Source organism: Sorex araneus, chromosome 10 (assembly GCF_027595985.1).
Source record: "Sorex araneus isolate mSorAra2 chromosome 10, mSorAra2.pri, whole genome shotgun sequence".
Classification (NCBI taxonomy): Eukaryota; Metazoa; Chordata; class Mammalia; order Eulipotyphla; family Soricidae; genus Sorex; species Sorex araneus.
In genome coordinates, this window is record NC_073311.1 from 67473730 (window position 1) to 67487933 (window position 14204).

At 44.3% G+C, this 14204-nt stretch overlaps 1 protein-coding gene across 1 annotated transcript in view; it reads left to right on the forward strand.

Moving 5' to 3' along the window:
* Positions 1-10838, forward strand: part of C10H12orf40 (chromosome 10 C12orf40 homolog) — a 65850-nt gene extending 55012 nt beyond the window's left edge. The window contains exons 10-12 of the mRNA XM_055118113.1: positions 1969-2005; positions 7464-7546; positions 9877-10838. Coding sequence (XP_054974088.1) covers positions 1969-2005; positions 7464-7546; positions 9877-10425 — 669 coding nt within the window. The 3' untranslated portion in view covers positions 10426-10838. The remainder of the gene's footprint in view (positions 1-1968; positions 2006-7463; positions 7547-9876) is intronic.
* The last annotated feature ends 3366 nt before the right edge of the window (positions 10839-14204 follow it).

Sequence of the window (14204 nt, forward strand, 5' to 3'; positions counted from 1 at the left end):
TGGCATGCTACTCTTGGTACATCAGTGGCATAGAGTATGAGATGTCGCATGGCTGCAAATGTGGCTGTGGGCTTTAAGAATTCTAAAATTTTAAATACGATGAGACAGCTGAGTTAATAATTTTTTTTTAACTGGATGGTGTGACCTTGGGGTTCAGAGGCATCTCTGTGGCATGTTGTTCTCTTGTTGCTCTCTTCTAAGATTTGTGAGTCCCTGGATCATGGCCATTAATGAGCTTATGTGATGCCAGAGGCAGTTTGTGGGTGTGACTTCCAGGCTCCTAGGAGCACAGGGAGATGGGGGAGGCCATCCATTCCCGACTCTGCAAGCCTGGAGATTGCAGTCACAGGTCCCACATACCTGAGCTTTTCAGCAGAGTCACTCATGGATGAGGCTCACCCGAGCCTGAGGAGATCGGCCGTGAGCATGGCGGCGACTGAGTGATTCAGGTTTTGGCTGCCAGGGCTGTGTTAGGGCAGTTGGAGGGACTCAACCCTGCACCCTCAGGTTGCCCCTCATGAGACAGCCTGGCATGGGGTCCGGAGGCATCTTTGCGGTATGTTGCTCTCTGGTTTCAATATTTTAAAATCGATTAAGATTTTTGTGACCTCTGTGCTCCCCGTTTGGGTCAGAATGTCGTCAGCAGTAGAACAGGGCCATGCTGCTTGAGGCCCTGAGTCTGATCACTAACAGGGAACAGTTTTAAAAAGTGGAACAATAGTGTGTGTTGTCCCTGAGAATGCTCAGTGTGCACTGGCAATGTGGGTGAATAGAGGCAGTGTATGTCAGCCTGTTCAGTCTGGCTGGTCCAGTGTGCCCTTTGTGGCTGGGGCTTTCCATCTGGATGCCCAGTCAGTCCTTACTGCCAGTTTCTGTCACCGTTTGCTTTGTTTTTAGGTGGTACTGTATGGAGTGCGTAGAAGCTACAGATGTCCATTATGATGTCGGATCCACTTTCATTGTACAGTTGCCTTCTTTTGGTCTCATCATAGTCTCTTTGCCATTTTATCTGTTATACATATGGTTTATATCAGCTAATACTCAGCTTGCAAGGAGTATCATTACCCATCTTCATTTCAGTCTGTGTCTTTAAATCTTTGTGAGCTGCATATTAAGCAGCATGCAGATGTCCTTCTAGTCCATTCAGCTGGCCTCTCTTGTGGGGCATTTGGTCCATTTTTATTTGCAGTAATTCTGTGGGATGAACTTTCATTACTTAGTTCATTGTTTTCTGGAGTTCTGTAACTCCTGTATTCTATTCTTTTATTCATTTTTTGATTTGATTTTTTATTGGTGTCTAATTTCTTTCTCCTTTGCTTATCTACTATAGGGTTTTGCTTTGGATGTTAGGCCTACATAAAGCAACTTCTGTATAAATTTATATTTATAACTGTCTTAAATTGAAAAAAGTTTTCAGTATACTGTTTTATTTTTTTTGATGCTTCCAGTTAATCGTTTTGCCTTCTCCATTAATAAGTGATTGTACATGAAAAACTTTATAACTGTATCTCATGGTAATTCAATTAATTTTTAAAAGTAATTTAAAAATTAATGTGCTCTATTGAATATTAGTACTTTAAGAACTTGTATTATTTTAAAAGCAGAACAGGGGCTGGGGAGATAGCTCAGCTGGCAGATTGCACACTGAGCACATGCAGAGCCTGAGCCCGTCCTTGCACATCCCCTGTCCTGCTGGGTGTGTTCTGGTGGCCCCCAGCCCCCACTACACCTGGCTTGCACCCCACAGATGGACAGAAACAAAAAGAAATGAACAAATAATCACTGGCCTTACTATGTTAGCAGGTTAGTAATCCATTTCTTAGCAAGCGTTTATTGCTTCTTGCGTCTAAGTCAGTCTAAATTTTGTCCTATTGTCTGTTGCTGAAAACTGTCAAAGGAGCTGGGGTCTGGGGTGATAGGAAGTAGATGTTTTCAGAGTTAGCAGTCAAAATGTTGTTTTTCTTCCAGACTCTGATGGGAGGAGGACGCTCATGCTCTTTGAAAGGTAGGGGACCGTATCAGCGGATTTTATTCTCTCAGAATTCTATATTCAAATAGCACCGTAGCACTGTCTTCCCGTTGTTCATCGATTTGCTTGAGCGGGCACCAGTAACATCTCCATTGTGAGACTTGTTGTTACTGTTTTTGGCATATCGAACACACCACGGGTAGCTTGCCAGGCTCTGTCGTGCGGGCGGGATACTCTCGGTAGCTTGCCGGGCTCTCTGAGAGGGACGGAGGAATGGAACCCATGCAAGGCAAACACCCTACCTGCTGTGCTATTGCTCCAGTACGTTAAAATAGAAATAAGCTAAAATTTTAACGATTTGCAACATACCTTTAGCAGAGATGTTTCATCTATATCTTAGTATATATACTAGTAATGCAATCGATTGTTTACATTTTAACAATCAATTGTTTGTTAACAATTAATTAACAATTAATTTAACAACTAACTGTTTATAAATGTATATGTCAGTTCACTAACAGTGTAAGAGCTCTCTTCATCCACTTTGCAGAAACACTCAGAAACAGTGTGGAGCCGGTAGAGACCCTCCCAGCTGCCTTTTCCTATTCTGTCCCTTTACACTCTCTGCTGTTATTTAAATTTAATTCTCTGTTGATTGGTTCTGAATCTCTACAAATTGAGGAAGACTATGTATTTTTCTGCAGCTTGCTATGGTTTTGTTCACCAAGTAATATATTTTGAGTTAATCACTTTAATTCTTGGATTTCGTCTAGTACTCCATGTAACTATCAGCCTTTTCTTGTATCCTTTGCCACAATTTATCTAGCATCTTCTGGCAATAATTTGTCTAGGTTATTTTGAATGTTCTGTGATGATAAATGATGTTATTCTGGCAATTCCTGAAAGTTTTCCTTACAGTTTTACATTTTATAACAGGTGTAAGATGCTGCCCCAGCAGTGGAACTGGCAAGCTCTTATGACATGCATATCTTCAGTTCTGCAGGGCATTGTAAAATTATTGCCAAGGAAGTTGTGCCAGTTTAAGACTCTCATTAGCAAGATGGTAGCATCTTAGTTACCTATTCTGCTCTTAGTAACACTGGGCAGCTTTCTGCCTGTTTGAAATCTGGTATCACACTGTAATTTTATACTTCCCTGATGAGTAGTTAGGTTGACTGATCATCTGTCTCATCTGTGAAGTGCCTTTCATGGTGTTGCCCGTGTTACTCACAGAAATTTTGACTTTATTTGTGGGAAATGTCTTACATGTATGTGTATCTATTCTGTATGTATTTTATAAATCCTAAATAACAATTACCCATGTACTTGTCTGTAGCAAATACTTAATATATGAACAGTGTTTTCATTCTTTACTGTATCCTTGTGTACAAAAGGTTCTCACACTTTTGTTCTGTGATAGAACGAGTTTCCTGGATATCTAGTGTAGTAGGATATCTAGAATTTTTTTTTTTTTGCTTTTTGGGTCACACCCAGTAATGCACAGGGGTCACTCCTGGCTCTGCACTCAGGAATCACCCCTGGCGGTGCTCAGGGGACCATATGGGATGCTGGGATTTGAACCCGGGTTGGCCTCGTGCAAGGCAAATGCCCTACCCGCTGTGCTATCACTCCAGCCCCAGGATATCTAGAAATTTTAAAGGACCTTTTCCCTTTTGGTTTAATTTTTAACATGTAAAATATTATTCTCCCTCCAATTCTGTTTGTAGGAAGCCATATTTCAATCCTGGCTCTTATCTTCAAGTAAGACGGAGCCTGGCACTTCTCAAACAGGGGCCTAATTAAAACTTCTCTAACAAGGTCGCCGTTACTGACCTTACTGACCTTACCATTCCATTAGCCGATACCCGTGCCTGACATGATAGATGAACATGTCACAATCTGTGATTGACTACTGTTTGTACGGGGTCCGGGCACGCATACCACTACCTGCCTCCCAGCAGGCAAGTATAAAATGCTGTAGCTGCCAGTGAATAAAGCTCTCTCTCTCCTTTTCTCCTCCTCCCTCTGTCTCTGCGTCTGTTCATTCGGCTGCGTCCCCTCCTCAGCCCCACAAAGGGTCCTACCTGCTGGACAGGGCGGGGCCCTCACATCTGTTCAATTTTCTTCTGCTTCATAAGAATTATTTTTGTTAGTTTTTCATTCCAGTGTAATTTATCATAGAGCCTGTCTATCTTCTCATAAACATGAGTGTTAGCTCCTTGCCTTTCTTAGTTTAAGATATTTTATTTGGTGTAAAATATTTCAAAAAGGAATTGAAAATGAATCCTTTCATTTTGAAGATACACTTGGGGCTGGAGAGGTAGTTCAGCAGGGCAGAGAGCACCCCATGTGGTCCCTCTAGCTCTGCCAGGAAAGACCCTGAGTGAAGAGCTGGGAGTCCTGAGTACCCTCAGGTGTGACCGAAGCCCCCCAAAGAACGTGAAATACACTATGTATTTCTCCATGATGGTAGTTGGTGCTTCTTTCATCATTATGGAAGTTTAAGTTCAGAGAAGGTCTTTTGGGGAGCTTAGTTGTTTTTGTTTTATTTGAGAACCAGCACCTGGCCCTAGGCTTCCAGGGACCCAGTGGTGCGTGGGGGTCCCTGGAGCTGTGCTTTCACGCTTTCTTTGAGCCCCTTCCCTGACCCACAAAGTAGTACTATAAGCAGGAAAATGGAAATTTTATGTGTGATTTTTACTATATAGAAATTTCCATCCTAAGGGTAGACTTACCTAAGGACAGGGGGTATCTTTCTGTAAATGCAATCTGATTTTTTCTGTAATTATTTAGAAAAACAACTGAAGCATTTTAAAGGGCTCCTGTCGACCTGTATGGCTTTGTTGGATTTTCTGTAGGCACCCTTAGCTGTTTCTGTACCTACATTAGTGTGTAGGTAATTTGGATTTTGAGCTTAGATACACTAGTTTTTTAAAATAAAAGTGATTGGGGGAACAATAATTTGGGGGAATATTGATTCTTGCCATAGGTAAGAAATGATTTATAACTTGTTATCTTTTTTATAGTGGAAAAGGGTAAAATCCACCTTCCTGAGAGTTGGGACCTCTGTAGACCCTGGCCCCAGCCACCCACAGCACAACCCACTTTCTCTTTTTATGGGTTCAGACATCTAGATAGTGCATGTGAGGAAGCACCTAGTACTCGTCTACTCTGCGGTCAGTTTCTCTAACAGCAGTGTCACCAAGGCTTACCCATATTGTTGTAGCACGGGACAGTGTTTCCTTCTCTGTAAGGGTAACTGTTGTCATGGTTGGCCTCGCCAGCCTGTGCAGTCTCCACTCAGCCGGGAGACACTGCGTTTGCTCCCACCTTGTTGCCGTCTGTAGGGGATACTTCAGTGGTCGCAGCGTGCAGGCAGGATCTTAGACTCTGCTCTCTGCTCTTGCCCTGTTGACCCAATAAGGGATCACTAAATCACATGGCAGTTGGTTTTTCGATTGTTTTCAGGAAATGTCTTACACCCTTCCATAACAGCGAATCTTGCAGAGAGCACCACACCTGCCCTAAGAAGCATTGCACCTGAGGAGGTTAGGTCTGATTCAGAGCGTCAGTCCTGCCTCAGGAGGGACAAGAGGGACCGTGTGGTGTATGTGCCTCATGGGTTCGATCTGATTCAGGGCCTCAGTCCTGCCCTCTGGCGTGAGGTAGCCGGAGTCCTGGTGCACGTACTTTGGTGGTAGTCTGACCTGCATGGGTGATTGCTTCACATTTCCTTACTCATTTTCACAGACAAGAGGGAGAATTGCGGATGCTCGTTGGTAGCAATTGTCCATGTGGGTGAGTCATGAGGTCCTTTCCAGGGCACTCTCCTGTAAGCTTTCCTGGCACCTCAGGAGAACCTAGGGGCTGGGTGGGGCATCTGTCTTGCAAGGGACCGACCCGGATTCATTTCCCAACATCCCACATGGTCCTCCAAGTGCTGCTAGGAGTAATTCCTGAGTGCAGAGCCAGGAGTAACCCCCGGGTATCGCCAGGTGTGACACTAAAAGAAAAAATAACAAAAAAGAGAGAATCTACTAAGGAGATGAAAAAAGAATCTCATATGGGACTTTTAAAATATTTCTTTCTCGTGCCTTTACTGCACACTGAAAATTTATTTCTAATTTAGTAATCAATTCCTTATTAATAAAGCCGCTTTTCCCTTTTCCTGCAACCTGACACTTTATTATTTATGCATTAAAAAGTGTTTCACATAGGGAAGAAATGGGTCTAACTCAATCCTCATTACCCTTTATATTGTGTTCCTTATTTAATTTGTCAGTTGGAGTCTTTTTTTTTCCTCTTGAATCACCGTGAGAACAGTTACAAAGCTTTCAGATTTAAGTCTCAGTCATACAATGATCAAACACCCATCCCTTCACCAGTGCACATGTTCCACCACCAAGAACCCCAGTATGCCCCCCATTTCACCCCCCACCCTGCCTGTGTAGCAGATGATTTTCACTTTACTCTCTCTTTACTTTGATTACTTTCACTTTTCAACAGAAAACCCAATATTATTTGGAATTTTCTCCGAACAATCAGACCTGCTGAAAAGGCATCATTAGATCATTTGTTTTCTATTACTGATAATGAAGAGCATATGATGCTGCGTGGCTGCGACAGCAGCTGTGCAGTTTTGGAATTCTGGTATTTTAGTAATTAAGTACAGGGTTATCTCTGCAAGCAGCTGCTGTGTTCTGAGATTGGTTTGTGTGCCTCTGGGATTATGGTTGTTAGGAGCGGAGGAGCCATTTGTGGGTGGCCACTCGGGGTCCAGTTTGGGCGGGGAGCAGGGCCAGTTCCACCCGCCTCATCGCGAGATTTCCTGCGTGCCCTATCACTGCAAGCTCCTACCTCTCTGTCCAATTGGCTCTGAAAGGTGGTGGTCGCCATGCTGCCACAAAGGGGAAAAGGCTGAGGGACAAAAACCCTTCCCCTCCCGGGGTGGCACAGGGCTGTAGCTTAGTTCACAGTCCAGGAGCATTTCTGCCAGCAGCCGCTGCGTTCCGAGATTGGTTTGTGTGTCTCTGGGATCATGGCTGTTCAGGGACGAAGGAGCCATTCCTGAACGTTTTTTTGTGTATCAGGAAAGGTTGCTGCAGCCGCAGAGTTTGGAGAAATAGTCCTGGTCCCCACATACCAGAGCCATGTTAGTAGAAGCTCAGTGTCGCCAGGATTCCATCTGGAGAAGGCGGGGAGACTGCACCTGCTCCATCTGGGGTACCCCGGTGTTATCGGCCCGGTCTGGGATCCAGAGCATTCTCCGGTGTGTGGTGCCCGCTGGACAGGGTTCTTCACTCCTCAGCTGGAGGCTTTTAAGCATTGACTGTACCAAAAATGCAAGCAGTTGGGAATGCAGGTTGTCTGCACCCAAACACAGGTTTCTGGTGCCTCAGAGATACGTCACTGGGCGGGTGTGTCAGCAGGGGCCTTTTGGCTACCATAGTTTCAGTGAATCGTGATTTTCTCTGTGTGGAACATTTATTTACAGATCCTAGCTCTCCGGAGAGCAGTCAGTCTGCCAGTTACTCTCCAAGGCAGACAGACAGCAGCTTCAGTTCTAGTTCAGAGATGGTAAGTTATGCTTTGCATCTTAATTTTTGATTATGTATGACCTGCCACTTTATAATTATTTCCATTTTTGTAATTTGCATTCTGAAAAATAGCTTGACCAATAAATAGTGGAAATAAATGTGATGTAGCTAAAATTGTGTAAAATGCAGTTAAACTAAGAACAAATACAAACATATTATGATAATTCACATTTTAAAAGATAATGTATGTTATTATCAAAATGAAGTTCTGCCTGTAGATATTGTATTTATTTTATAAGAAGACACAATGATAAAAAAATTCTGGAACCACATAGATAAACGAAAAGTTTTAATGTTTACATGAAGAAAACCTATAACATGTTTTTGAAGGCTGAAAAGTGAATAATGAAATTGATTTCTGCTCTTCTGAGAGGGAATGTGGCACTTCTTTCATCATAATTTTGAAAGGAATTTTCTTGTGTTGATTCTCCATTCATCAGTCTTTTATCTTTTTCTGTGAAAATTGCTTTTGCTGAGGAAGGACACAAATGACTTACGTGTTGCCAAATTCACTGGCACTTTAAACACCTCTTCTCTCATTGTGGCTTTTAGGTCACTCCTGAGGTGCTCAGGGATCGAACCTCATGAAGGCGTGACTCCAACCCTTTGAGACATCTGTTAGACAGTTCTTTAAATTTCTAGTAATTTGGGCAGAAATTATCACTTTCCTTTTTGGTGAAATTTTTCTCACAATTAACTTATTAAATAGTTTCCTTCCTTATTCTCTGAATGCTGGTTCTTCTGCTTTGGCTATTTCCCATCTCTCCCCATTGCTATCAAGTGTGGTCACCTGTAGGTTGATGTCCCTCACTCCCCTGTGAGTGTCCTGCGGGGTTTGCTGTCCCTCACTCTCCTGTGAGTGTCCTGTGGGGTTTGCTGTCCCTCACTCCCCTGTGAGTGTCCTGTGGGGTTTGCTGTCCCTCACTCCTCTGTGAGTGTCCTGTGGGGTTTGCTGTCCCTCACTCTCCTGTGAGTGTCCTGTGGGGTTTGCTGTCCCTCACTCTCCTGTCTGTGTCCTGCGGGGTTTGCTGTCCTTATTTTCCTCAGTGTGCCCTGTGGGGACCCCTTCCTATCTTCTAGAATACAAACTAAATGATGTCCCTTGTTCCACTTATATCTAGTTGACTCTAGACTCGGCGGACAGTCCCACGCCGCCCTCTTAGCTCTGTTCTTGGACAGTCCCAGCACCGTCTCTCCCTGGGGCTGAGGGGCCCTGGTTCCCTCCCACGTCAGTCTTTCACATGGTCCATGTTACTGTCTCAGTCTCGAGCCTTCTCTCCAGTAGCCCATAGCAGAAACCCAGCAGTTAAGATGCTGCTGCTTCTTGGCCCCTCTGCCTTTCTGTTGGGTTGTTTTCTGGGGGCCACACCTGGTGGTGCCCAGGGTTACTCCACACTGAGCTCAGAGGTCACCCCTGGTTATGCTTGGGGACCTGGGCTGCCAGGGCCACACCCTGGCTCTGTCCTCTTGCTTGTCCAGTGTCTGCTTTCCTTGGCCACTTTCTCCTCACCCCTTTCTCGGCCCTTTGTTCCAGTCCAGACTAACCTGCATGCTTACTCACTCCTTATCTCTGGCATCGGCCCCCGAACCTTCGAAGCCATCATCCTGTCTGAGCTGCCTGGTTTCCCAATGGCTCTCCCACGCACGCGCCCTTCTCCTGCCCTCGGATGCCTGCACCTGCAGGCCCCCCATCTCCACTCTGCTCGAGACTGCCCAGAGGGACTGCAGCCTCCTGAAGTTCCTCAGACTATATCTGCCCTCGCTGGCCGTCTCTTCTCCAGGCGCTTATGCATCCTGTTTCCAGTTACCCTCTTCCCTTTCACTTTCTGGTTTTTGGAGCACCCTAGCAGTGCTCCGAGCTTACTCATAGCTCTGTGCTCAGGAATCACTGTGGAGTACAGAGGACCAGTGGTTGGCTTGTGCAGGACAGGAACCTTCCACTGCCCTTTTCTCATTCTTCAGCGTCAGTAAGTCGCCCCTGAAGGCCTTCCCAGAGGCCGGACCCATCAGAGCACTGTCTGCTCTTCCTGATGTCCAGTACCACTCCCGTGCGCCTGGCGTGTGGACATGCCAGGCTGTTCCCAAGAAACACGCTCCTGGGTTTGCTTTGTCCTTTGTGTCATTCGGGTTCTCAGTTTTTGAAAACTCCCTGATGTCTGTTTGAAGATTGTTACACGATCTTTGATTTGTGACCTGCCAGTTTCATGTATTTTGAAATTTTTCTATAGTGTGGATTTTAAGAATGCCTTAAAGTTACTAAGTTTTTTAAAAAAGATTCAGTATTGTTTACACAAAAATTACTACTTTTAGCCATCTGAAGATGAAGATTCAGTATTGCAGCAGATGGAAGAGCCTGAGAGATCCATCAGCACCAAGGAGACACCTAATGTTTATCTGGAGAGGGAGACCAGACTTCCAGGGGAGAAGGAAACTGGAGGCAGCCCTGGAATTCATCAACAAAATGATTGTTTTCACCAGTTATCAGTGAAAAATAATTCTACCCATTTTTCACAGTCCCAGAGTAACTCAGCACAGGTACTGCAGAGTGATGGCACGAGGGAGCTCCCTCCACAGGGAGCAAGGCGCAATGCGGGGGCACAGACAGAGAGCTGGCCTGGGGGGCCCGAGAAGGTGGACGTGGCCGTGCAGTGTGGGGGACTCTCTCTGGGTCCCTGTGATGCAGGGGTGCAGACAGAGAGCTGGCCTGAGGGTGCTGCGAAGGCAGATGTGGGTGTGCAGTGTGGGGGACTGTCTCCGGGTCCCTGCGAGGGGCCACTGAGAGGTGGACAGGCATCGTCAGGTGCCCCTGGAGGGCAGGGTGCCCTGAGGGACTGCCGGGACTCTGAAATCTCAGCCTGAGATGTAACCCTGCAATTAGGGCTCAGAATCCCACTAGCATCATAATGAGAAATAGAGCTAAGTGTTTATTTATAGCCGGCTTGTCTGAAGACATGTTAGTATTTTGCATTTAAGTTTACGCAGGTATTTCTTTAATCGCTTTTATATATCTTCAGATTTCTTGAAAATGAAAATGTTAGTGTTGTCATTCTTAATATGATTATATTATGATACAGTATATATGAATTAAAATGCCTCGCCGCTTCTTCCCTTTTATGCCTATCTTAAAATTTAGTAAGATCTATCCTTGAGAAATGTTTTCATCCAAGATTTTAAAATATTACAAAATATTAGATATGTTTTTTAATTTAAATTTAGACAACATAGTTACAATATTGTTAACATTTATGATTTTGCTGTACAAAGTTACTGTACCTTCTCATCCACCAAAGGACAAAATGTTTCATAGCCTTATGATAAGAGTTTTGTTATATAAATACTTTATTCCCATTAAACATTGTCATTTTCTTTATTACTATATTTTATTTAGGTATCACAGTTTCTGGCACTGATTTTTATACAAAAGGTATCTTCTACTTTCACCAAAATTTTCCTTAGTGCTTGTATTCAAAGGAAGGTATTTTCTCTTCAAGACTAGATACATTTTGATGCTTTTTTAGAAGGATAATTGAGCAGGGGCTGGAGATAGTACAGGGAGTATGGCCTTGCACTAGCCAACCCGTTTGACCCCTGGAAAAATCCCCTTTTTGCCCCCTGGCCCGCCTGGGCCAGAGCTGTGTACTCTGGTAATGAGGATGGTCATCCTCCTCATTTTGCCCGGGTAAATGAGGAGGATGACACAGGAAAGGCTATTCGAGGGCTCTCCAGCGGCTCTCTGTTGCCGCCACATTCAGTGCTCTCTCCACGGGAAGCGCAATCAGAATGCCATCTGCAGGCCACTAGGGCATAACTGCCCTTGTGGTGTGTTTCTCCTCTCCTTAGACCAGTAACTTAATTAGCATCTTTAATTCTCCTTCCTATTATGTGCCATTCTGTATGGACATAGTAACAGACACTTTTAGGATGACTCTCCTGGGAACATCTCACCACAGATTCAGACTACAATGCTCAGGCCAGATTAATCATTCCTAACCCCAGCAAGGTCCAAATCTAATTACTACTTTTGGATCATGATAGAATTTGTCCATGACCAAGCTCTTAACTTACAATTAAGCAATAGGGCACTTTGGCCAGGCCCATTTCGATGCCAGGGTAGCTTATAGCTCACCGCTTGACGTAGGTCCATCCAGTCCCTCATTGGGACCCTGCTTTTGGGGGTCTAGGAAGTAAGGGCAACTGAGGCTTAAGTTAGAGAGCAGATGTCCAGGAGGTAATGTTATCTGGAGTCAGTCAATTCCCAAGCCACAGGCTTGTCTTTTTAACGATCTTCCTGTATCCATACAAAAGCAATTGCTGTGAAATAGCTAACCATGCAAAGGACATTAGGGAGAAGAGAAAGACAATATTTACAAGTCAGAGTCTGATCAGGAGACAAAGGTAATTGAAAGATTGAGGGGCAATCAACAAACACAAGCTCCCAGTGGCCAGGAAGGAAGGGTAAACCAATGTTATCCTACAGACCCCCTGGCACTGCATGTGGGTCCCTGAGTACCACCAGCAGTGACAAGAGTGATACCAGCGCACAGAGTCAGGAGGGAGAGGGGAGTAGCACAGGGTGTGGTCCAAAACCAAAAATAATAGTTCAGCTTTGGAGAAGTAATTTATTTTGAGTAGTTTTTATAATTCTAATTTGAGTTATTTTCATTATTCTAGATACTTTTAATTCTAGATATTCTAATAAATATGTTAGAATTTATTTGTAGGGTAATGACTATTTACAAATGAGCAATTTTTGGGTGTGTAGAAATGTTTTGTTTTAAACCTGACATTTTACAGATGTATTACATGGCATAATGTTTGCTCTAAACCTGACACTTTACAGATGTATTACAATGGCATAGCAGTAACATTCTGAAATTTGAATAATAAAATTGTAGGTTTTTAAAAAAAATTTTGGTCCACACCCGGCCATGCTCATGGATCACTCTTTTTTTTTCAAATTGAATCATCGTGGGCTACAGTTACAAAGCTTTCATGTTTGAGTTTCGGTCATACAGTGATCAAACACCCATCCCTCCACCAGTGCACGTTCCCCACCACCAATATCCCCAGTGTACCCCCCCTTCCCAGTCCTCCTCCTCCCCCCGTGGCAGTTCCCCCATACTTTCTCTCTCCTTTTGGACAATGTGGTTTTCGGTGCAGACACTGAGAGGCCGTCACGTTTGGTCCTTTATCTGCTTTCAGCACACATCTCCCATGCCAAGCGATCCCTCCAGCTGTCATTGACTTAGTGAAGGGGTCACTCTTGGCAGTGCTCAGAGGACTGGAATGGAACCCAGGCCGGCTACAGGCAAGGTAGGCTCCTTATCCCCCTCACGGTCTCTCCGGCCCCAGAAGTTCTGAGCCTGGAAAGCAGTGGCTCAGAGGGCGGATTCCAGCACACAGCAGGCCACTCGGCTGTGTGCTCTGTGCCCCTGGGCTGATGCGGGACGACTCAGAAACATCAGCCGTAGTGCAGAAGCAGGGGCCACCTCCAGGTTTCAGCTAGTTCTGGGAAGTTCTGTTTTGCTACTTTAGAGCATAGTGAACTCCTAAATAATTTTCTTAAATCATTGCATTGAAAAGAAATATTTATTGTCCATTGATAGTTTTCTAAAATGCCAGATTTTAAATGCTTTTGAATGAAAGGTATTTCATCAGTAACTATAAAACATGCCTTTCTTATAAACAAAAATCTGTAAATGGAAAAAGAGGACTCAGTACTGGTGTTGGTAGAGTAATATTGAGCTGGGAATCTTGAGTTGGTTTCAGTATATCAAGTAAACTGGTTTGAAAAGGCAAGCAAGTGTGTACTTGTATACTTCTAGTTCAGGCTTGTCATACCAAACCATTCTAATGAAAGAAAATAACGGCTTCTTTTTTTCAGTTGCAGTTTAAGGTTATGAAACAATGTAAATCCAACTAAGGAAACGAGATGCAAAACTCAGTGAAGAGTCTGCAAATATTTGTAATGTAAACAGCCTGTCACAGTGGCACCAAACAAGAGTGTCCATCCAGTACTGGCTGGCGTCTGCAGTGATGATCCGGGAGTATGAAGGACTTGTGGGAGAGTGTGTTACTTTCATCAGCACCAAGTACTCCAGTAAGTTGCCACCCGTAATATTCTGAGGCCATCCTTAGACAGTCTCACGTAGCGGCTGGCACTTGTAACAGCATCCATGGCACTTGTAACAGCATTTCATTTATGGCACTTCTGGGACACCTGGTTTCCCGTGACACCATCTGTGAGCAGTATTAGTGCTGTTGTGTTGTGCTGATGTTTCCTTGACACTTCGTCATCTCTTCATACCAACCTGGTCTCCAGCTGCCAGCTCTCAAGCCCCTTTCCTGATGGTTTCCTAGTGCTGATATGAGTTGGCGAGTCAGAATCCAACTAACTCCCTGGCATTTGATGCAGGGAAATTCTCTCACTGCTTAGTCAGAGTGATCCAGTGACCTGTTAAGGGCACATAACTAGTGCTGGGAGTGGGGGCAGGAATCTCGGTTTGAATAGGTAGTTTCTGCAGTCTAAATTGGAGGAATGCAAGGAGTTTCTTACTCCTATCAGCATTTACAACATAATTTAAAAAACCCTCTCCAGAGAAAAATGGCATTACCCCTTCATAATCTCACTGTATTCA